Source organism: Tachysurus vachellii, chromosome 18 (assembly GCF_030014155.1).
Source record: "Tachysurus vachellii isolate PV-2020 chromosome 18, HZAU_Pvac_v1, whole genome shotgun sequence".
In the NCBI taxonomy this organism is placed as follows: domain Eukaryota; kingdom Metazoa; phylum Chordata; class Actinopteri; order Siluriformes; family Bagridae; genus Tachysurus; species Tachysurus vachellii.
Genome location: NC_083477.1, coordinates 7120028 through 7144696, shown reverse-complemented (window position 1 = coordinate 7144696; position 24669 = coordinate 7120028). Strand labels below are relative to the sequence as shown.

Genomic DNA, 24669 nt, shown 5'->3' with positions numbered 1-24669 from the left:
AGATCTACCAGCTCCAGTTGGACTCTGCTATACTATAGAGGAGATGTGAAATCCATGTGATCTTTTGCATCAATACAACATTTCTCAGACTGTATATTTATAATCACACCCTCCAGTGTCACCCAGATGAGGATGAGGTTCCCCTTTGAGTCTGATTCCTCTCAAGGTTTCTTCCTTTACCATCTAAGGGAGCTTTTCCTCCTCACAGTCACCTGAGTCACCTCAGACTTGCTCATTGGGGATAAATACAAACACATTTAAATATATCTAATATTAATCTTGAATTTTGTATTCTATTAATCTTTATATCATTCTTTATATTAACCTTTTGTTCTATGTTTATGTTCTGTAAAGCTGCTTTGAGACAATGTCCATTGTAAAAAGAGATATACAAATGAACTTGAACTGAAATTGAATTGTTAGCACCGTTATTACTCCAGTACTGTTGTAAGGGGTATTTCTTTAAATCTCCATGACACTACGACACTCTTTCACAGCTTTCACTTTTCTTTCCGTCAGCACACGCTCAAAAATACAGGGATTGAAAAGGCGTGAGACAAATAAAATGCAAACAATGGTAAACATTGCTAAGATAACAAAACAGAGGACGACGGGTGGACCTGTATTTACCTCAGGAACCGGTTAATAATCTAACTGAGATCATCTTGACACGAAGGTACAACTTGAAACCCAAACTTCCTGTTGCTACCAAACTTTAGCACATATATCTGACTACTTTCTTTAATTTCAATCCATTCAAGTTTATTAAAGATATTGTGTTTTAGTTACAAGTTTAGTACAGTATAAAAAAAGAGTCTAATGTAATATAATAATAATAATATAATGATAATATTAATAATAATAATAATCCGTCCCCAACTATTGTTTTTTTTTTTTTTTTTTTTTTTTTTTACATCTGGGTTCTCCAGAAGATGGCAGAAATGAGACACACGGTGTGTGTTCGTGGGCTTCCAGACTACATGGAACACGACCGACTAGAAGATAAACTTATGGTCCATTTTCTGCGTGAACGCAACGGAGGTGGAGAGATATCATCAATCAGCATTAAAGCATCAGATCCGTGTGCCATCATCACCTTTGAAGATAGCAAAGGTCTCTCCTTTATTTATAAAAGAGTGTGTGCGAGTGAGAAGGTTGATTTTATTCATTCTGACTTCATTGGGAATATAATAATATATAGCACTAATATAGTGTTTTTTATTGACCTTCTAGCACAAGTTGCTTCATTAAGGTACAGAAATATTGTGGAGAGTTAAATACATTTTATAAAATGACACACACACACACACACACACACACACACACACACACATATATATATAAACAAACATAAACAAACACATATTTAAAATACCCAGAGTAATATTCCAAGGAAGGAATATTCTCAGAAGTGTTTTATTTCTTTTATGCCACATAAATCTATGATTTTATTCTATGATGAGTCTTTGCTTTGGTTCCTTTTAATTCACACAAAGTTTATATGGTAAAATGCTAACTCATGGCTCTATGACTGTCAAAATAGAATAGTCTTTTTTTTTTTACATTTTTGCTTAAAATGATCTTTTCTCTCTTCCTGCAGTTGCGCTCAGTGTGTACAGTAGAAGACATGTTTTAGAGGTGGATGGAAAGATGTATGAACTTTCTCTGAGTTTTCCATGGCAGGAGTCAGTGCATCTGAACAGGGTATGCAAGAAGGACAAATAACCATAAGTTAAATATAAATATAGTTGCTTTTATAGTTTTATAGTAGCTTAGTAATATAAATGCAGTCATATTTTTCTCATGTTCTCATGTTTCTTCATTCTTATACATTTTTCTCCAGGTAATCTGTGATATGTCTGTGACCATAGACTGCACCTATTTGCCACTGGGTGAAGAGAATCTAAAAACGATCACTGAAAAATTTCCTGGCCTTGGTATACAATACATTAAGTCTCAGAGGCACTGCACCATAAAGGGACCTTATTCTGAGGTCAATGATGCTGTGTCTCACTTGAAAGAGCTCCTTGTTGATTTTGAACCTCCAAGTGAAAAAAGTTTGTTCTTTGCACAAGAAAGCAATCAAGTCCGTTCACATCAGAAAGGAAACGACAACTCTCCAGACAATCTCCATAGACTCCACTTTGGTGGACATGCTTCTTTGCATCTGGAATCCAGGTATCCAAGTCCAACAGTGAATAGTGTAAAACTATCACAAGCACAAACATGCTCTGCTGAGAAGATAGAAGACTGGGTAGATGCAGCAGAAGTGCAGGCTCTGTCTCTAATCATGGAAGCAGATGTATTTGCATATCTATGTAGCAAAAGTGAGGAGTACAAGAATATATTGCAAAATCATGGTGTGCATGTGATTGATGTCACAGCTGCAGGAGTCACCACACTGTACTTGCAATCCAATGCAAAATTTAAGACCGGGTCAAAAGCAGAAACACAAATGAACCATGCCTGTGAGGAGCTGAGTCAACTTTACCAGCAGGTAGAGAGTAATTTGAGAAGAGCTCACATTCCAAGAAGTGCCCTTAAATTGCACGGAGAACAAACTGCTATATTTAAGAACTTAGAGTCATTACTGCCCAAGGTCATGCTCAGCTTTGATCAGACTCACATTTATATTGTAGGTGAGAGCAGTGAGGTTTCCCAGGCCAAACAGATCCTCCTGCTTGGTTCACCTGATGAGGACTTAAAAGTAAAGCAAGAAGTCTCACTTTCATCATCTCCCGCTTACTCTTATTCCCCAACATCTGAATCAGAGCCAATGCAAATAGACAGAGCAAGTAGTGAATCTAGTACAATGACCCCTAAAATGAGAATCTCTGATGCTGAGAGAAGAGTAAGGACTGGGGAGGAATACAAACTGGCTGCTCGATTTAAGAACTCTGACATGGGCTTACTAGGTTTTGGCCTTTTAGAAAGAGGGAGAAGTAGAGAGCATCAAGATTTGACCAAAGGCATTAACACGTTAGCACTGGCATCAAATTCCTCTCTTGGTACAGCAGTTAGAGTCAATAGTGACCATACCAATGCTTCTCAAGTTAGTGCTTTCAAAGTCACTGGTGTAAATAATGTAGATGAAGATACCTTGTTTCAAAAGATGGAACCATTTTCCTTTACAAGTACATTAAAAAACAGTGGTCAGGTTTCAAACAAAGTTAGCAGAACAAATTCTCTAAGTACCTCCAGAGTAAAACCTGTGTTCAATGCTTCACTCAGCACACCTGCAGATGCCTATGCAGGACTAGAGAAACTGGGAAAGTCTACAGTAGAATCTACAAGCACCTCTACTTGCTCCTTAAGAAGGACAAATAGTTTCTCAGGCCGTCCATTACAAAAACAGGACACACAAAAGACTGGGATTAATGAGAAGTCACATCATGCCACGAATTCTTTTATAAGACCAAGATCCAGTAGCCTAAAAAGTAGGGTGTCTGCGGAGACCCTTCCGAGGAGGGCAGTCACTGTACCTTCGTTGATGTGGAGTTATATAAAAGAGGCGTATGACTCTGAACTCCAACCTCTGATCTCAGATATACAAGTGTCTGAGAGCCCCTTAGACAAGTATAAGACCATAGTTATTCTACAGGGATCAGAATCAACCAAGGTCGAAGTATGTCAGTGTGAGGTTCAGAAGCTAGTTGATGTGATAGGTTTAGACTTTTGTGTTCAGAACCTTCCACTAGAAGATCTTGGGGTGACTGAAGGAAATGATATGTTTAAGGAATGCTGCTCAAACATATGCTCAAACTCCAGCAAAATAGTACTGCAGCATGCGAAGGATGCTATAATCCTGATGGGGCCCAAATCACCCTGTTTTCATGCCATTGAGACGTTAAAAGAATTGTTTCCTCGTGAAGTTTCTAATTCTGGATCTTTGGTCAATACCTTCACCCTTCAGGGCAGTGTAGATCAAAGTCAATCCAATGCATTAGCTAACCAGATGTCAATTAAAAGCAGTAGTCAGATTAGACCAGATCAGATCAGAGCTCATAGTGAGAATCCTGCTATAGGCAAACATTTAGGATACAAATCTGAGTCCAGAAATGTAGCTTATATGCTCTCACCAAAACCAGTTGCCAAAGAGACACTTAAGAAGGCTTCAGATTTGGAAATAAGCAAGACTGGTCCATTACCTGTCAAATCATCTGAGGAAAGTGGAGAGCTTTTAGGACTGGGAGATGATTGGCAGAAGCCTTCATCACTCACTACACAGAAAAGCCAAAAAGCAACTACACTGACTTTGAAACAGATCAACTTGCCAATCAGTAAACAGTTGGAGTCTTGTGTGTGTGGAGCGAATGGTTCACCAACAAGCTGTGGTGTTTACCTATGTTCCAAATGTATTGAATTCCATGCTCAGTGTATGGTATGCTCTAAAATAAATGCAGCCAGAAAACCATCAATGGCAATTCAAGCTCAATCACTCAAAGAGGAGCAGAATCCAGAAGAGCTCAATGGAAAAGAAACGGGCACAAGACAAAAACAGAAACAAGGCATTCAGGGCACCATGAGATGTACAGAGCTGCCCATGAACTTGCCAGGGTACGAGCAATACAGGACAGCCAAAATTACCTACTCTATACCTGATGGCATCCAGGGAGTACGAATGCTTTCTTATTATACATCTTATATTTGTATTAAAAATGCGATTTTATTGTACTCACATCTGCTTTGCACCTCACATAGGAGGAACACCCTAACCCTGGGTTACCATTCAAAGGAGGTGAATTTGAAGCTTATTTGCCACTCACTTCAAAGGGGCAGGTCTTACTGCAATGCCTGGAGAGAGCCTTTAAGCAAGGGTTTACCTTTACTGTTAGCCCAAATAACAATACTGGCAGAGCAAAAATAACATGGAGCAGAATCCCACATAAGACTAAGATCTCAGGAGGGAAGAGTGGGTGAGTTTTTACATAAATGAACACAAAAAAACAAATAATGAAATATGGATATATGGAAGAAATCTTAGGAGCACAGAATGCATTCAGGTTTATTGACATGTCAAGGAACATCTAATGTTAAAATTAAAATCATATATTAACAAAATTAATAAAAACAAGCAGTTCAAGTCTCATTAGTGATGGCAAATTTGAATGAAAATGAACCAGAAATGTTAGAGCTTTTTTTTTTTTGCAGAGGGTTCTTATGTAGTGTAGTGTTAATTCTCAATATCATATTGTATATTATAAAATGGTCTTACAGGTCATGGAATAATATTTATTGCCCACACCACATTGCAATTTTTGTTATTGACGTCATTATTTGATATCTCTGACATATGATGCCTATTCTGTACACAAAAATCCTGTTGCTGAAGATGAGTTTGTTTGTGTGTCTACAGGAACGGATATCCCGACTCAGGATATCTTAAAGACTTGGCTGAGGCATTGAGGACTTGTGGGATTGAGGGGGTTTAGGTGAAATGAAGTGAAATTTGGATATCTTGAATCAACCCCAGTCATAAGTTTTTGTAATAAAGTTTATATAAAATGCAAAATGTTTTATAATGTATATTCAAGTATGTTTGAAGAACAAGAAAATAAGTATTTCTCATACCCTTAATTGTTTATTGATTGAAGTAATTCTTTTCTAGTTTTGTTAAGAGCATATGTTATTGTACTGTATAACTGTTATGTAATTTTACTCCTTTTGTATAGATGAAATTATACTCAAGACTTTTTTTTACATACAAGAAGATAAAACGTTGAACCGTTAATTCTTGCATCTCAACACCCGAGTGTCAATAAATTTTACTTGTAATTCATTTTGTGATCTTAAATTTACTAACAAAGTAAAAAAGCACTCAAACTTTAAAGCATAGCATCTTATTCTTCCTACTTTATTCCCCAGTCTGACTGTTTTGGTCATCAGTTTATTTTATATCCACATTACTCCAAGTTCTTCTGTTTCTCATAGCACAAATATGACTTATTTCCTTCTGTTAGAGCACTCATGCTTTTAGCTTAAAGCATTGTTGGAACGCAGCAGTGTCAGAAAAGAATTTCCTTTTTAATGTCATATTTCACCAATTCCATGGTAAAACTGTGTAACTTTTTTTTTTATTCGTTCTTAACATCTGAGTAGCTTGCTGATGAACCTGTAAAACAGGTGACACAACCTGTTCTATACACACCACACCTCCTTACTTGTTTTCTGCATATCTATCCTCATACTCTCACGCCCAATCACACAAAATATAACCAGGAGGATTTCTTATTTTGCTCTTTAACTGAGACTTAGACTGACAAATACCATTTGATGAATATTTAATGCTAATAATTATAAAATGGCTGATGTAGCTTTCAAGGATCAGGACCACTTCAGCTGTCCTATATGTCTGGATCCACTTGAGAAACCGGTAACAATTCCGTGTGGACATAACTACTGCATGGATTGTATTGAGGATTACTGGAATGAGGACAAGCACTTGGAGTCCTATAGCTGTCCCGAATGCAGAGAGACTTTCACAAACAGGCCTGCTCTCAACAAAAACACCATGTTCGATGAGGTGGTAAAGAAATTAAAAAAGGCAAGATTGCAGGATGCCTCACCTTGCAACCCTGGACCTGCAAACATGGACTGTAGTATCTGCACTGGACGAAAAAGGCAAGCTGTTAAATTGTGCCCGGAGTGTGTCGAGTCATCCTGTGAGGCTCATACGACTGGGAATGACAAAGGAAACAGTGAAGAAAAACACATTGTAATAGTCATTAACAGGGAGCCTCGATCAGATATCTGTCTCCGTCACAACATCCCACTGGAGGTCTATTGTCGGACTGACCGGCAGTTGATCTGTTCTCTTTGCTTCACTGAAAGCCATAGAGATCATGATGCGGTTTCAGTCGCGCCAATAAGCTCAGAAACACATGAGCATAAAAGTTCTCTCATGAATACAGGGCATGGGAACAGGCACACATCCCATAAGCATGGAAGGAGGAAAAACAAAAGAAACAGTCATGGTTCTGGACATGGAGGTAAACACAGAAGCAGCTCCAGAAAGACCTTACGTTTAAAAAACAACCAAGAAGTGAGTCATCATGAAAGTCATGGAAGTAATATGATCAAGCATGGGCACGGTGTAGGAGGTGGGCACATGAATAGTAAACCTAGGCATAGACATGGAAGCCGGCACGTGAGCAGCAGAAATGAGAGAAGTCAACGCTAATATTAAAAAAGATTTATATCAGGAGATTGGTGAGGAATACGGCATGAGTTTGCCCATGAGGAAGCATGCTATTGTTATTCTCTATTTGAACAGCAGATACTTAATACTTGTGTGTTTAGATCTTCTAATGATGCTAAATTTTGTACCTACATTCTGTCTTCAGTGTGAAATCTTTCATGTTCCATCTACTAAACGTATTTAAACAGTTAGGTCTATCAGTATATAGTGAATCTGTTTACACTATATGTGGTTTAAAACAACGTAGAATAGTTGAATGCAAACAGTTTCACACACTTTAATTCAAAAGTGCAAAATAAGTTTGATTTTCTCTGATGCACATTCTGATATTAATAGTGAATGAATCCATTTGTGAACTTTTATTCCACTTGCTTCCTATAAGCCTTCAAGCTGTGCCAATGTTTCTTCCAAATAATTAGCTGATTGTAACAGTGACCTGTACTGACACAGTCTTTTTCTAAAATTGTATAACTCAATGAAAGGTTATTTTCTGTTTCAAGATTTGTGATTACATCATGTCTGATCCCATTAACATTTGCCTTCTTGAATGTTAGACTGTATGAATCTGTGTCAATACATTAGACACATTAATGAAGTGCATTCAAATAAACAGACCCATGGTTCTCAAAATGGCGTCTGAGGAACCCTGAGGGTTCCATACTAAATATCCACAAGATTATACTGCCACAGGAGTCTGAATGATATAACAAATTATTAACACACACCCACACGCCACAACACACCCAACACACACACAGCTGGATGACTGCACTGTAAACAATGGCAAGATGATGGAATAAAAATACTAATAAACTAATAATTACCAACAGATGCAGTAATATTTATACCTCAGGATTATATCTTAGAAACTAAAAAAAAAGGCACATTATATAATTTCATATTTTCTTTAAGTAAAAATCTGGTAGATATTTCTAGCCATAATTTTATATTTAACCTACATGAGTACAATGTGTTTATATACACAAATAGGTAATAACCACAACAGCCTCTCTTTTTTTTGTTATGCTCTTTTATTAGTCCTGGAAAACATGTAAGGCATAATGGTAACATCACACACAGAAGCGTTAAACGAGCTCTACGGTCCTCTTGACCACTTGTGTGAGTCACACGTGATCCAACCCAGAGTCAAGCACAGAAGCAGCGGCCCTTCACAGGGTCTCAAATACATTGGAGAGAACACTGATGGAGGGAGTCTGAGAAAAACAAAGTAGACAGCCTGTCGCATCTGACGTGTGTGGAAGAAAGAGTTATTAAGACAAATACAGCTCGAGAGGAGAGCGATTGTTGTTTGAAGCTATTTAGCAACTGCAGTGGTGAGTCATGGCATGGTAATCTTTGGGGTCCTGATATACAAATGCCTAACGAATCTAGATAGAAATCTTGGTTCTTACAAATATATCGCTGTAATAATAAGCACCACATCTAAGGTGGAAAAAAGTCGTACGATTTATAAGACCAAATCCTAAATTTATCACTTGGTAAGTACCCTGTCAACCAGCACATCTACTCTTATCTAAAAATGCTAAATATACGCTTATCGATTTGTCGGTTTTGCAGTTTAAATAGGAAAAAAAACTTGACTTGCACACTCGAATGCTGTTCTGAAAAGCTGAACAAGGTCTTGAAGGGAGTTTTGGGAAAGTTACAGTGGTTGTGAAATAGAGAGAGGAAGCAGTGCAGCTCCGTCTGAACCTCGGCCGCTCACACAGCTAAACTCCATATCCACAAGAGACATGCACACCTGCAGCTAAGCTCATCTTGGGACATGTGCTAAAATGTGAACTGCGTGCTAATGTAAAAACCTTATACCAGGAAATGCATGCAGTCATAAAGCAGATGTAAATGCTGCTGGGACTGAGCTTCTAAGTGAACTGCAGAATAGCTGAGATTTTACTTTGCTGTACAGCCAGACAAAACCATGAAGAAGGAATAGGTGGAACCTACAGCTCTGATGTCAGCCAGCCGGAGTGACTAGAACCAGAAAATTGCTGCTTAAAGAATGAGACGGAAGATCCGGGCTGAACTTGGGGTCTACTAGAATCCAGTCCAAACAGTGCAGTTGTATGTATAAACAAACAAAAAAAATATTACACTGCTATTCCCCCCCACATCAGTTGGACTAGCATTTTTTGCTCGATCTTAACATGTTACGTCTTATCTCCAGTTCTGCACTGCCTGATCTTTTGAGTTGTAAACACTAACATTTTTAGCATTAGCGGACAGATCAGCCCATCTGAGCAGAGCTGGCTGGTGTGCCAGAGAGGGCAGTGGGTGTGTGTGTGTGTGTGTGCGCACGGAGGTATCCCAGTGTTTGTTAGTGGTCGGCACAGTGAGACCTAAACAGCGTTTGCATGGATTAGCGAAAAAGCCAGGAGTTCTTAAGCACCAGTAAATTTCTGCGATGCGATCAACCACACACGACAGGTACGACATCAGTTTGAGATTTTTTTTTTCTTTTAAATTGCCAGTCGGGTTAAAAGTAACCGGCAACGTTTTTCGTCGTTCCTTCTCTTTTGTCGCTCGGTGTAGTAAGGATAGCTGGAGTAAAGGCAAGAGCCTCAAGCACAGTTTGGCACACTTATTCAGGATCAACACAACGTCATTCCTCACATTTGAACAAAAGTGCAGCAAAGCCTCTTCAACTTAGAACCACTCAAAATGAATAATTGGACTATACAGCAACAACAGAAAAACAAAATGCAAAAAAAACAAAAAAAAACAACGGAAATAAGAATGAGGTTGGACATCCTTCGTTGGAGTGTTAGTCATGGGTCATGTGGTGCTTTGGAACTGAAGCACTTTTCACAATAACAATGGGGGAAATCCAGAGATAAACCAAACAAAAAAAAAAAAAAAAAAAAAAAAAAAACCACCACACAACATTAACTAGAAATATCCCGAAACCGAACTCACATCAGAATCCAATTGCCGGTCTTGTGTCAGAACACTGTCACTCTTTAGGGTAAGGATGGCAGTGCCACCCCCTTCCCAGTGCATTCTGGGTAACCTCCTCCATGGATGGATGGACAAGCTTTCAGTGATTAAACAAACTGGTTGAGATGAATTTCTGTCATTTTATTTCTAACTATTTGTGACTTGTGTGTTTGTATCAGACAAAATAAGTACATGCAGATGTTTGTGCAAGAGAGCAGAGTGTGTATGCCAACATCAAGAAGTACTGGAGAGGACTACTGAGGAACAGTGGGGCTGGGAATGGGACTGCCATCTCTAGAAGTGCATCAAGATTCACAAGCAGAGTGCAAATAATACCAAACACAGGCCATTTACAAGAGAGGAGGGTGCTTACAAGTTATGTTTGTTAGAGTTAAAACTGCAAGGGGAGGCTAGCTCATAGCATAAGGGAGGTAGAGACAGAAAAAACCCAACAAAAAAAAAAGAAAAAAACAAACCACATTTTCATCTGACAACTGACCTGAGGACAGAGACATACATCCACACAACCTTTCAACCACATCTGTACACAAACACACTGAAGTTCACACACCAAACAAACAAAAACCAGACCCGGTGACAGAGGGACAGAAATAACATTGCTGCAATGCATCTATTTCACCACAAGAGGCAGAAGAGCACTACAGATGCCTAAATTTAGCTGAGGGAGGAGTCAGTGGGCTTGACTGATGGCTTTCACAGTTGGAAGGTTGCCAGGTTACACCCTGCGACATAGCAGCATGAATGGATGTCAAATCAGCATATAGAAAGATTTTTGAACAATATTTAATTGAACAAAAGCTGGAGAAAAAAAAAGCGTGTATATAAATGAGGGAGTGATTGGAATTGGTGGGTGGGGGCAAACATGTCATCGCTTGCTGGCCAACTGCCTGTTGCTATGCCAACTAGTGATGGTGAAAAATGCAAGCGTGTGAGATAGAAAGAGACAGAGAAAGGAAAGCCAGAGAATCAGAAAAACAATGATTACTCTGGAAACAGGCCAGCGGTCATAAGGATTGGAGTGGAATGCTCCAGATAATGTGGAATCCAGGAGGATACTCTGGAATAAAACAGCATTCCAGGATTCTCTTAAACTCAGTGTTTCAGCAACTCTACTTTAATACAATAACCTGGGAATGTGTGTACGTCTGCATACCTGTGTAGAGGGAGACATTTCATACAGCTGCTATGTAGCAGAGTTCATTAAGATCCTTGCAGGCAGCATGTTTTAGGACAGATTAAGGATTTCATTTGTGTACAGTTTGATAGAGATTGTGACTGTAAACACGAGGAAGCCACAACAACCAAGACCGCAGCATCTTTGTCAGAATAGAACACCATATAAAGCCCTATAATGGCACGTTCTTATGTTTCGGTGTGTAACATTTGCCATGAAATGCATTTTTTTGTAGCACAGCTTCTTTTCCTTTCATTGACACACAAATACCTGCATTTTTCATACAAACCTGGAATGACAATTAAAATAAAACAGAATCGAAAGATTCATCTATAAGTTTTTTAAAGAATTTATAATTAGGAGACTTTTTTCAAGCTTTAATAGATACATATGAATTTTTGAGCAAACCACACTGACTCCTCCATAGTGCCTTTGTGAATGATGTGGGTGGGGCTCAGTGATCGACTTCTCCATCAAAAAGTCTGGTCCAATAAAAAAAAAAAAAAAAAAAAAAAAAAAAAAAACCATTATCACAAAAAGGAGAACAGATGAGTGTAGGGGTTTGGGATAAGGAGACAGGACACATATGAAACACTGTAGTCATGGCAACAGGACTCAACCCTGATAGTTACCCATAAGACCCAAAAAACATTGAGTACAATTAAGCCAAATTTGAAAAGGTAGAGAAAGAATTCTTGAATTATTAGTAGTGTAACGCAGTTGAAAGGCTGAAGAGCAGAATGGTGATGGAGTAATGGATTTGGCAGTGTAATACTGATCCAGCATACCCTAAAAGGCATGGCGTTAAAGATTAGTAAAAACACAAAAGTGCATGAATATAGGAAAGGTAAAACAAGAAAAATAGAGGCAAAAATAGAGTGGTACATCCCTGTTACATGTGTACTTGTGTACGTGCACACAATTAGTGAGCAGTTTGCGTTCTCAACTTACATAAGGCTGGATAAACTGTTACAGATTTTAGTGCAGGATGATGATTTAAGGCCAGAGTAACTGCCTGGGGTTGAGCCGAGAGCTGGACTGCACTGTACTTCCCAACACACACAGACATACACACACACACACACACACACACACACACAGAGACACACACACCCTACTCCCAAGACAAACAATTCACAGCCACCTATTTCCTGCCTAGCTTCTGCCTGACTCAATTCTCCTCTTTCTTGGCCTCTTCATTCTTTTCCTCAGCCTTCTTCTCGTCAGCCTTCTTCTCGTCAGCCTTGTCAGCCTTCTTCTCGTCAGCCTTCTTCTCGTCAGCCTTGTCAGCCTTCTTCTCGTCAGCCTTCTTCTCGTCCTTCTTGGTCTCTTCTTTCTTCTTTTCCTCTTTCTTGGCCTCATCCTTTTTCTTGTCTTCCTTCTTTTTGTCTTCCTTCTTCTTGTCCTCTTTCTTCTTGTCCTCCTTCTCGTCTTTCTTGGACTCCTCCTTTTTGGGCTCCTCCTTCATGGGCTCAGTGGTGAGGATGATTTTGCCGATGTTGCCCCGCTCCTGCATCCTACGCATGGCATCACCAACCTGCTCAGAGTGAGTGGGGGAGAGAGGGAGAGAATGAGAGGGGGATGGAGAAAGAAAGAGCAGCTTGTAAATCCATTTGCTGGGGTAAGAACGTTGAGCCGTTCTAATACTCAACTGCACACACTCACACTATGACAAAATCAAAATTAGATGAGAGCGAAAGATAAGACAGAAAGGAACGAGTGAACTATTAAGATTTATGATAGGATCCCTTCCACTCCACTCCTGTCTCCCAGCTCTTTTCTCTGTTCTTCTCCAGCCATTCACCTCTCCCACACCACGCCGCCCAGCAACTGACGCTATGGCAACAGAGAGGCATCTCCTAGCAACTAAAAAGCCTGACCCTGATGACTAACTACTATTACACATTGGTGAGCAAGGGGGAGGGTTTATAAGCATTATTTTAATACCGATTTATTTTAAAAATGTCCAGTAGAATAGTTTTCTATTACTAAATATTATATCCAACAGGAATATAAAATTATCTACATTTTCTAAAAAATAAATAAAATAAAAAAAAGATAAAGGAAAAATTCTTTATATATAAATTTGTAAGTTCAGTTTTACAAGAGTATAGGAAATATTTACTGATTACTTGAGCAACTGTAATAGTCCACAACAATACCAACACCATAAAGCCCCAGATATTGCTGTGCTATACCAGTCTACCCTTCCTGGCAGTATTAGTGAGATCTTTAAACAACCATCATGACAAGAATGAGAAACTCTACAAACAGCCCATAAACATCATGTGGTCAGGAAGGGTCAACATAATCTGATTAAAATAATTTATGCATGGGGAAAAACTGAGCTGTCATCCTACAGTGTGTAATAAATTAACGCCGTGTTCAAACCTGATTCGCCCATGCCAGCATGTACAGATTCACTAAATATCATATCATCTGGTCAGTGATGGTAATATGGTAGAACTTTATAGATCCAAAAGGAAGGCAGTTGACAAAACTGTGCATAGAGCTTACATTTATATTAGTCTAATGCTATATTAAATTGTTAGGTGGGGAGAATGATGCGGAGATGATAAGGGGAAGCCATGAATTCTAGTTCTTGAAGATTTCGTGCTTGTTCTATTCATTCGTTTACTCTCAGAACATCATATGGTCCAATCCTACATTTCTTACTTTAATAGTGAGGGTATGTAGTTACCTCACCTAAAGTTTCAATAGTTACTGAATAATTTCATAGTAGTTCATGGACAGCTTTCTTTAAATCGACTGACTAAATTCTAGGTTAATTACTATGTTTGGTATGTGTGTAGGTACATCCTACTCCTTATGTACCGCAGTTGACTCCTGGTTTTAAACCAACACAAACCCTTTAGATCTCTGCAGACCACTTAGCTTTACTGCAACCAAACTCGTGTCTGTCTGACCATCTCCTCACCAAACACAGAGCAAGATCTCCATAGCAACAGGAGAAAGTAGTGCAGACTGAATAACCAGAGGATGAGCGCATGATAGCCAGAGTATGATAGGTAAGAGAAGAGAGATTCATTTCTTCTTCAAATCAAAAGGCACATTGAGACGAAAGATAAAAAAAAGATTAGAACTGATTACATACGACACATACACAAGGTGATGTATTTAACCTAAGCATCTCTCACACACACACACAGTGGTGTTACTGTCACTAGCCCAAAGTTGATTATTTTCTAATAACAGCATGTCTCAATATTATACTACGAATGAGCCAGTGAGTATAACAACTATTAATTATTGAATGACAACTCATCTTTTATCCATTTACAGTTACATTTTCTGTTGATCAGTGCCTTTGAGACATGTTAGTTCCTGTTATTCACCATTTTAGCTACTATTCAAAGACTAGCCAGACAAAATACAGATTGTCATGTTACAGAACAACCACAAAGGGCTGTCATAGCTTTTGTGGTAAACTTACTGACCATTAAAAACTGTCAAAAGATGGTGAGAATTATTGTCTCCTTACAGAAGCTTTATCAAATTGAACAATTCTACATTTCTGATTTGCTGATCATCACTCAAACCTGTTTAAAATTATTTATCTTAAATTATTTGCATCATCAAACAAACAAGTCTCTGTCAAGATCATGTATTAGAATGAGCGCATCAGCATAAACCTGTGATTCGTATTGCAGGGGGCACTACTATTAGAGAATGCTGTTTGAGAAAATTAATCAAAAACTAACCAATCAAAATGGAGAATTCAGCAGCACTGCAATGGAATGGAACCAGTGCAGTCAAGTAAAGTAAATACACAAGTAAAATTTTTGATATAACAAATGCTATATACACAGACACACACCTGCTCAAGGTGGTAGGTAGAGTCAATGCGGGGTTTGATCTTGCCCTGCAGGTACAGCCCCAGCAGATCATTCATCACGTCGGTGACGAGCTCTGACTCCAGATAGCCAAGGTGGAAGCCACAGACTGCGCGGTTATTCTGGCACAAACTCAAGGTGTGAACGGAGAACTGCTGGTACCAGGTTTTAGCCACGGCAAACAGGTTCTTCTTCTGACCAGCCAGCATGTTAGCGGCACCTGTGGAAAGCAGGACATCGGAAGGCTTGACAAATCATTTACACCAAAAAAAAAGGCATAACTCACATCTAGAGTTTTGTGGTAAAGCATTCTGTAATAACCTGAGGGGGAGTAAAGCAAGAGTTATCCCTTTTTCCTCATATTTTCAAAAGGAAAAATATATTTCAGCCCAGCTTGACTTCACCACTAATCTGTGTGTCTATTTTCACCATTTAACCATGAATCAAAAGGCTATAAAGTTAAAACTGATCAGCTAACATCATATGACTCAGGTTAAACAAGCTTCCTAAACACAGCAGAGCAGTGCTAATGTTAGCCAGCTAAATTGTCAACAATGCATAGTGTTATTTTTCTATCATCAAACTAACTGTTTAAGAATGTTTAGGTGGTTAAGAAAAATGTTATTTAATGAATAAATCTAGTCCCTGAAGTCAGTACAGTTAGAAGGATTAAAGAATTGTGCTAACTAGCATTGTCAGCAAGCTAGCTAATATTAGACTCACATCCTGGTTAATAAAGAGCCACATTGGAAGAATATTGTAACTTCAAATGTCAAAAACAAATGGCAAATTCTCAAAATGTTCGCTAACTTATCATTTAGCTAATGTTAAGCTAAATTTTAATATTGTAAAATCCACTGTACTAGCAGGCTAGTAAGAACCCAGTACAGCTGGCTAAAAATCTACCTCGCAAAAACAGTAGCCATATTTTGTTAGCAAGCTAGCTAATATTACTCTTTCAGTTACACGTTATAGTGAATAATAACATTTGAGAATGCAGCAGCTAGTTTAGATTAAAAAAAATATATACATTTTATATACATGTTTACCAGACAGACAGCTCAAGTACAAACTAATATTTGGAAATATTAAGCATGCTTTGCAAAATTAAGTTAAGAATGCGGGGTACATTTTAATGCGCGTGAGGAGTGTGAAGAAGCCTGAAGACAGCTTTCAGGAGGGCACAGAAATATAAAGCAACATACAGCTTTCATAATTGTGTTGCTTTTACGCTTAATTTGTAAAGTGGATTACTGGGATGAATGGGGCCACTGTGGCCTGTGTGTGTGCGAGTGTGTTCTGTGGGCGAGTGTATTACTGAAAGAATTTTGGGGTCTGAATTCTAAGCATGTTCTCAAAGTATTGTGAATAAGAGCTTGTGTCTGTTTGGTTTCTGAGCGACTAACGAGCCACTGTTCCACAGATCCATGAGTCCTTTCCGTTTAGTGGCACATTACATGCCTCTTTTCCTCAGTGTCACAGCATTGTCTGTTCGCAGCATTGCACCCTGTGACCCCCACTTTCTTGCCGTCTTCACGTCTTCTAACAGCTCGGTTCTCATGTTTGTCAGCACTTTTACACTCATCGGCTCGTTCACGTTTCCTCAACCAACCTTCCTTTTAGAGAGCTTTATGTGATCATTATTTCGGGTACTCTAAATCTGCCCTTTCATCCGCCCCTTTTCTGCTCCCTAAACTCAGACACACACACACACATGCTGACACACACAAAGTGGGCTCTGAGCTGGCATGAGATTTGGACATGTCCCAGTCTGCTACATTCGGACACAGGCCGGGTTCTGGGGCAGATAGAGGCTCCATTGTTCCACTTGGCTGCCATGATGCTGATAAGCCCAAGCAGGAGGGGTAGAGAGAGAGATTGAGAGAGACTGAGAGAAAGAGCATAAGACTAGGGAAAAGAGAGAGAAACAAGAATGCCGTGTTGTTTAGTAAACTTGTCATTGGCATTAAGTTTCAAAACATGTGGAGAAAGCGAGGCGCTGACTGCGTGCTGATTGTGCATGCTTATCCTACACAATCAGCTGAGGCCTACACTCTTTGCATTAATGCCCGAGTGTCAGCTGCAATAAGCTTTTTTGCTGAAGTGCAGCACTGTGTGCTCTCTATAATTCTTAACCACAAGCATGAAGTGATAAGTTTAAAGAATTGGCAAAACAGATGGAAGATAAATGACTTTAGGCCTGTACAACCTGGGCAAACACACCCAGAGTCCATGCTGGTCACAACGGAGTAATTTCATATTTGCAGAATGGCAATTTTGAGCTAAACAAGATGAACTGTCATGTTTCCATGGAATTAGATACAGTAATCAAGTCAAGGTTCATTAATACTAAGATGCAGATGTAGTGATAAAAAAAAAAATCTTAAAAAAAATAAAATAAATAAATACAAAAGGAAAGTGTCAGTAATGTAACATATGTTTAACATATTTTAAATTTTAATTTTTCCATTTGTTATACAGACCATAAATTAAAAATCGGATTAATTACAGCTTGGAGGAAAGTTTGAGTTTTATATACCATTTTATTGAATTGATTGTTAACTCTTGCTTGTGCATTTTAGCCATTTTTTGCAGGTCATTTTTGTTCCTCTTACAACTTTCATTCAGCCTTATCTCTTTGGTGCACTGTGTAAATAACATTGGAATGTCCTAAAACCTCGAGGTAAACCACCTGATAGTGCAGGAGTAACAAATGAGGTGGAAGTAACAGACCAAACAATGGATAAGCCAAACCAAGATGGCTAAATGATAGCTGAAGCAGGCAGTTTCCTGTTTAGTGTTTTCCTCCAAATCTTTGCACACATTTTTTCACTAACTTGGACACATTCACAGCTACACCACTTGAATGCTAGTGCAATAGGGGGAATTTTCAAAATAAATTAAGTGAACGCAGGTATTTTAGGGTCATAAGGGATTTTGTGAAGTCTAGCTCAGCCACATTTTACTGACAGAAGACTAAATATTACAAAACTTTAAACTTAAAACATAAATAAATGCTCCCTCCACAAACTTTTTAAACTGAATTGGACTCTGATCCGTGTGTGCACCTTCTGACTCACCGTAGCTGATGAGTTTGCCCATTGGCTTCAGCAGGTTGTAGCCCTTATGGGTGTCAGAACCACCCAGGGGATCCAGGACAATGTCCACGCCTGAAAAAGAAGCACGCACACATTTCGTATTGGTGAATAACAATATACCCATTATTAATCTACAGTGTTGTTTTATCTTATTTACACTGATGTCAACACACTTGAGAATTCTTGTTTTCCTGAAAGTTAAAGAACATAAATCTTTCCGTAGGTTTAAAAATACACCCGTGCATTCTCACTCCCATTTATCCTCTCCCACACACATACACAGCTGAATAGCAACGCTACAATTCAAGGTCAAAATAACACACCAGACAAGTTATCAGAATGCAAAACAACAAAAGGCACCAAAGCCTGTTTTAACTGACTTCATGAGGTGGAGACACGAAGGTATTCACAGTGAAATTCTCAATATATTTTCAGCCATCGTAAGTCACCAGTTATCAGAATGGCCCTTATTCATTGGAGTTGAACCCATAGCCTTCAGTGAACTTCCCTAATGACTGTTTGAATCGTGCACTTGGGGCAAAACCACAGCATTGCCATTAGGCCTAAAGTCAGACTAAAGTCTGGGTAAACTAGGTCATGTCAGTGCTTAGTTGTCTCTGAATAAGTCCAGCAGTCTAATCTCAATGGTGTGCAGTCTGGTGCAATTCATTCAGCAAGATCAAGGCAGGCAAACATTGTTTATTACTTAAATCCTGAATTAACCCGGACTACCAAGCTGCTCTATGTCTGAACATGTCGATTCTAGATTTATTAATAGATTTTTACCTATACAGTACATATACCAGGACAAAGCAGAGACCTACAATATAACAATTAAAGCAGCATCTTGGCTTGGTTATTATTTAGATAAAGTGAAACTACTATATTAGATAATATATACTATATTGAGACTGTTCCAGCCGAGCACATTAGCTTCCATATTTTAAAATGTTCTAATCTGCAGGGACAGGTTTATCCTTCAGACTCGAAGCTGGCACAGGACAGAGTTCTCATTTGGGACAATATAGACTAGTAGGTTATCCTTCACCTTTGAGGCCGAGGTATAATGTGAGCTCAGCCTTTACCTTTCGAATGATCTAAACCAATGTGTCAGTTATAGCCTTAAGGGCAATATAGAGAGATTGCAGGTTAGTTTTCTGCTCCTTGTAATTCAACCTGAAAGCAGAGCTTTTGCTTTAGGGCTAAATGATGCTGACGTGAGATTTCCCATTCTGGAATTTTCTAATTTTCATACTTGAATGATCAAAGCTGGTAGATAAAACTTCATATTTAAGACTGAAGTTAAAAGTACTCTAAGCACCAGATCAAAGCGTGAAGATTAACCTTCAGATGTGCAACTAATCCAAAGTAGTACATTAGTTTTTACCTTTATGGCGATCCAAACTAGTTGTAGTAACTTTAAAGCTGACGAAATCTGAAAGGTCATCATCCCATCCCTCTTATAATTCAAGACAGCAGTTTATTTATAATTTATAAAGCCATAGAGCTTTTTTATTCCGGAACATTCTCCTTACATTTTTATGTCCAATTAAAAAAGTAATTAGATTATAACCGACATTTATAGGTCTATATACCTCAGCTATTGACTTTGGATTAAATCCTTTAAATTCAAGTGAACAGGCTAATTGAAGATTTATATTACAGGGATGATTAAAGTTAGTAGGTTGGAAGTGATGAAAGGTAATATCAGTTAATTTTATGAACAATGAGGTTAGCTCAGTGTGCATTTTTTGGGGCAAGTGTAAAATGACAGCATAGCTTACCACAAGGCTGGTAAACTTGTAAGCTAGCTTTTAATTTAAGCTTGAAGTTAGGAGGTCAATTGATTTAGCTTTAAACTAGTAAGCCAGCTTTAATCTTTAGGTCTGATATAAGCCTCAGGCCTTAGTATTTATTATTTTGGGGATCAAAAAAAATTGCTCAGAGTTCACCTTTGGGGTTGATCTTGCGGACCTCCTCTACGTAGTCCCGCGTGCGGTAGTCAATGGGGTGCGTGACTCCTCCTTCGCTGATGACCTCATGCTTACTGGCAGAGGCGGTTCCAAAGATGGTGACATCCTTCACCGTCTTACAGAGCTGAGTAGCAGCAATTCCCACCCCTCCTGCAATGGGCAAATTACAGAATTTTCAGTTTAGTAAAAAGCAAAAACTCACCCAGAGAGAGAAAGAGTTAGAAGTAGAAGAAGAAAAAATAAATAAATAAATAAATCAGCTGATGCATAGTGTAGCAGAGTTGAAAAATAGGGCAGCTAAAGAGAAGAAATACCTTGAGACCTCACAAGCCACTCATGCACCATAGACACTGTGTGGAAACAGTCGAGGCTCAAAGGATATGACTCTGGACTACTGACTTAGCAGTTGTGAATTTAAATCCTGGTACAACAAATTTGTCAATCCTCATCTGCTCAGATCAATTATAAGGTGCTTTGTAGTGCCTCAAGTCCTGGTCAGTAAATTCAGCTGATGCTGAAGGGCCAGCATCAACCTAGGCTAACCAATGATTTCCCTCACTGCCGCAATGAACATGCATACATACTGCACCTATGTGTAAGGAAGTAACTTTCTATACCAGCAGGTGGCAGTAGTCTGTATTCATAATAAAAGACCTAGAATCGCACAAAAACATGTGTTCCAACTCACATCTATACAATCATGTGCAGCATATCTACTATGCCACCTACAAGTAGAAGTATCTAGAGCCGTGTACTCTTCTGCCCTTCCATTTAGTGAGGTAGAAGGTTTTGGCATGTAGCCAAACAATTTTTACTAGCTACTACTTTAAAGCCAGTTCAGACTGACTGTCTGGATTAAAAATGCCAGGCTTGGCCATTTAACCACAAAAAAAATAATCTAATTTTCAGAACAGATTTTAGGTAAAAGCCAAGCTCTTGAAGAACCTTAAACACTGTACACCGTTGTGTGCATCCTTTGCTCACATCACCACCAAACACAGAAAGAACGCTTTCTCTTCCCAGGCTCCAACACCAAACCAAAAGAGCATCAGTTAGAGTTGAAGAATGCTCATGGGGGCTGACTCGCACCAGTGCTGTGTGACACGACACTGTGAAAACTGTGGTGCCAGTCCACCATGGGTCAGTATGGTGCATTTCTTCCCCTTCTCGGCATGATATCCAAGCCACCTTGAGTGTGTAAAGTCTGTGGACGAGTGGCAGAGTCAAGTGATTTGCATCCATCTCAGCATGTCGAAGTGCTTGGCAGTCCTCAGTACTGTGAGAAGAGGAATGAACTGACTCTGGTCATAGTGATACTAATGTGCCATGAAACCTACAAGAGTGCCATTAACTGATGAATCAAAACCGAAAGAAATGGAAAAGAGAGAGAGAGAAAAAAAAAAAAAACTGATCTCTTCGCAAACATGTTGATTAGTAATTCATTCACAGAGCCAGAGTCACTTTTCTAACCAAGCTTAGAAAGCTACTTCTTAGAAATGGTTTTTAATTCTTCTCGAAAAAATAAATATTCGTTTCATTCAGCTTTTGAATCCAGATTGAGTAGTAAAAATAATGATAATTAATTAACATGTTTACTTCATTAACAAAACTAATGTTTATTTCATTAACCAAATTAACATTCCATGAAGAAGACTCACACTGTGCAAAGCACTGAAAGTAAGCACTAATTTGTGCTGGAGAGAATTATAGCCTTAAATATATGTGTAGGACAAAATGATCAGGAAAGGCAGGAGGTGAGAATGCATTCATAAAAGGTCACTGCAAACAACATAAAATGGCAGCGCTTATTGAATGCCAGAATGGAGAGGAAAAAAAAAAAACCCACACACCCACACACACCCAGGGGAAGGACAAGCAACATACCATACAAATGCTGTCAGTGGTGTTTAAGGTTGTCCAATATGTTGTTTGTTTGTGCAGAAATTGCCTTTACAATGTATCCTACAACAAGTAAATGATAATGGCATATGCATGATAGGCATGTTGAAAATGATCAATAGAATTCAGGATGATTTTTGCCAGTGACAAATTAAACTCAAACATGCTACTGCTGACTTGTGTTAATTAAATGATTGCAGTTACTTTTTGGAGTTGATTCATTTGCAGAGTGTGAAATATTTACCAGGAAGTAGACACCAGAGCAAGTTTGACTTAGAATAGCCATAACATTTTTTCAACTTGCTTTGTTGCGTGTGTGTAGAAGGTTGAAATCTATGAAAGAGAGACCACTCTGTATTTCCTTCTTTTAGGTTCATGTTATCTGGGGTGAATTTGGTTTGTGTTACCATGGAGACCCCAGCCAAGTTGTTCTATCTGTCCACAACACACACACACCTGCTCCCTCCCTGCTGGTCCTCACACACTGTGTGTGTACAGAGGGTCAGTCTACCCTGTGACTTCAGAGCCTTAAATCACAAGACCAGCAGCAAAATTGCGAAGACAACCACTTACCCTACAGTCAAATTTCTAATCCGACACTGAGAATGGAAGGATTTTCCACCCCCACCCCACTCCACACAGCATTGCGTCCTCTGACACGAAAAAAATGATGCACCACTAACAAGAAAGGGGAACAGAAAGAGAGGCATGGTGCCATGAGAGAATGAAATAGAAAAATGGAGCAGGATAGGGGTATAAAGAGTCTCCAGGGCCATAAACAGATTTCCATGGTTAATTCTATTTGTTCCGCTCAGGATTAAATTCCATTGTTTTTCATGGCTGAATGAAGACTGATGCTCATCCGATAAGGATAATTATAAACAACGGTGCATGAGAAACACATACACACAGTGAAGACAAAGTGAAGTCTTTATATTTCTCCCTGTGCGTACACATTCACACCCACAAACAGATACGCACAGAGATTTGGCAGCTCGGTCACCACAGCATGATCCGTTGTGTTCAGTAGGAATTTCCCTGAAAATATTGTGGAATTCTACAGATTCCCTGTTACAGCCCACAAAAAGAGGGCAACTAGAGGACAAAGAAAAGAAAAAGAGAGTGAAGGAGAGAAGGGAGAGAGAGAGCGAGAGGGGATTTTGCTCCATTTTGTAAGGTTAAGTTCATATCTGTTGACCAGCCATCATGTTAAAAACTCAACCAGCAAAAATGATCCCCACTACACAGCTGATTGTACAGCAGGGTAACAGTTCTCAAATATTAAAACCTTGTATATGAAAAACAAAACATGCATTAAAATAGACAACAGGTTTGCTTTTTAGTTGCCTACTGCAGGTCTTTTAAAATGCTAGCTTTCTAAACAGCCACATGACTGACTCAAGACAAATTTCTTCATATAAATGCTGATCATTTGTTTTCATTTTGTTTTTTAATATTCAGATTTACTGGAACCAGGTTTCTAGTGGACCATTTCTGAGCGCTACGTAAACTCCATCAATGTGTTACTCCCTATGTAGTGTACCTACTGTATATAGTGAGCACAAAACCATCTGAGATTCAGTCTGTGTTCAACTGGCCTAAAAAGATCCTGCGATGGGGGAATTTAAAAGAATGCAGCTGAATATCAGTGATCAAAAGCAATACTGCGTACATTTATAAATGCCTCAGTAACATTCAAGATTACAATAAAGAAATTTCATTTTCTACTGTTTATGTACTGTAAGATAAGCACAATGTATTGTGCATCTGCTAAGGTTTACTCACTGTGTAGCTGAAGAACAGTAGTTCATTAGTATTCAAGGCATTTGAATACTTATCTTTCAAGTCATTAAAAACTGAAAGCAATTTAAAAGCAAGTGATCAACCCCACAATATACAGCAGCCGTTGGGTGCGTCAGCGATAATGTCATGTATAATGATAGACATACAGTTATGTAAAGAAGTTCAGCACGACTTAATATAACTGTTGGAGAGAAGAGTGTGATTTAACCGGTCAAATGAAGTCAGAAGATAAAACAATTGTGATTAGTGAATTTATTTTTCATTTATTCACCGAGTATTAAATGTATCATGGCCCGTAAGTCACCTACACTCCGGGTTATAACTTCCCAATCATGGGTCAACATCCAAACCTGTGGAATCTTACTGTACCATTTACTTCATCATGGTTTGATAATGAGTGCTGACGTGCTTCTGGCCACACATTAATACTTGATGGCACAAGCACCCTGACTCTCCATAGCCCCGCCACTCCCCTCCCCTCCCCCAGACCCTTCCCCAGCTTCTTCTTGGCCAGAACACATGGGGTGGTTTAAAATCGAGAGTGTGTGCGTGTGTGTCAAGACATGAAAGAGGAAACACGTTTCAGTTCCAGGATAAATGTAAAAAAAAAAATAAATAAATAATAAAAAAAAAAACATCCTGTGAACTGAACTCCCAAGTGTTTCCTGAAAAAACACACTACCACTGTAAGCAC

The 24669-nt window shown here is 38.8% G+C and overlaps 3 protein-coding genes across 5 annotated transcripts in view; 2 read left to right on the top strand and 1 right to left on the bottom strand.

Moving 5' to 3' along the window:
* Positions 1-479: 479 nt before the first annotated feature.
* Positions 480-5830, top strand: si:busm1-163l24.3 (uncharacterized). Of its 2 annotated transcripts, none has more exons than XM_060892415.1 (6): positions 480-676; positions 933-1113; positions 1601-1704; positions 1844-4615; positions 4702-4916; positions 5357-5830. In XM_060892415.1, exons 2-6 carry the CDS (start codon positions 933-935, stop codon positions 5430-5432), a joined length of 3348 nt encoding a protein of 1115 aa, XP_060748398.1. In that variant the 5' UTR covers positions 480-676; the 3' UTR covers positions 5433-5830. The 2 variants fall into 2 exon arrangements, with proteins under 2 accessions (XP_060748398.1, XP_060748397.1); XM_060892414.1 differs by having other exon boundaries at positions 930-1113.
* Positions 5831-6214: 384 nt separating this feature from the next.
* si:busm1-163l24.4 (uncharacterized protein LOC368754 homolog) lies at positions 6215-7828 on the top strand. The gene has a single exon (XM_060892559.1). The coding sequence runs from the start codon at positions 6302-6304 to the stop codon at positions 7178-7180; it is 879 nt and encodes a 292-aa protein (XP_060748542.1). The 5' UTR covers positions 6215-6301; the 3' UTR covers positions 7181-7828.
* A 382-nt stretch (positions 7829-8210) lies between these two features.
* vat1 (vesicle amine transport 1) overlaps positions 8211-24669 on the bottom strand; it is a 30394-nt gene continuing 13935 nt past the window's right edge. The window contains exons 3-8 of one of the 2 annotated variants that reach the window (XM_060891988.1): positions 20253-20423; positions 18283-18372; positions 15187-15422; positions 12655-12885; positions 9192-12591; positions 8211-9112 (exon numbers count right to left, since the gene is read on the bottom strand). In XM_060891988.1, coding sequence (XP_060747971.1) covers positions 12520-12591; positions 12655-12885; positions 15187-15422; positions 18283-18372; positions 20253-20423 — 800 coding nt within the window. In that variant the 3' untranslated portion in view covers positions 8211-9112; positions 9192-12519. Of the gene's footprint in view, positions 9113-9191; positions 12886-15186; positions 15423-18282; positions 18373-20252; positions 20424-24669 lie in introns of both variants that reach the window. The other variant, XM_060891986.1, reaches the window with a different exon arrangement.

Coding starts and splice junctions, on each gene's coding strand:
- si:busm1-163l24.3 (XM_060892415.1), top strand. CDS start 933: ATGGCAGAAATGAGACACACGGTGTGTGTTCGTGGGCTTCCAGACTAC. Junction 1,705..1,843: donor AGTCAGTGCATCTGAACAGG/GTATGCAAGAAG, acceptor ATTTTTCTCCAG/GTAATCTGTGATATGTCTGT. Junction 4,616..4,701: donor TACCTGATGGCATCCAGGGA/GTACGAATGCTT, acceptor CACCTCACATAG/GAGGAACACCCTAACCCTGG.
- si:busm1-163l24.4 (XM_060892559.1), top strand. CDS start 6,302: ATGGCTGATGTAGCTTTCAAGGATCAGGACCACTTCAGCTGTCCTATA.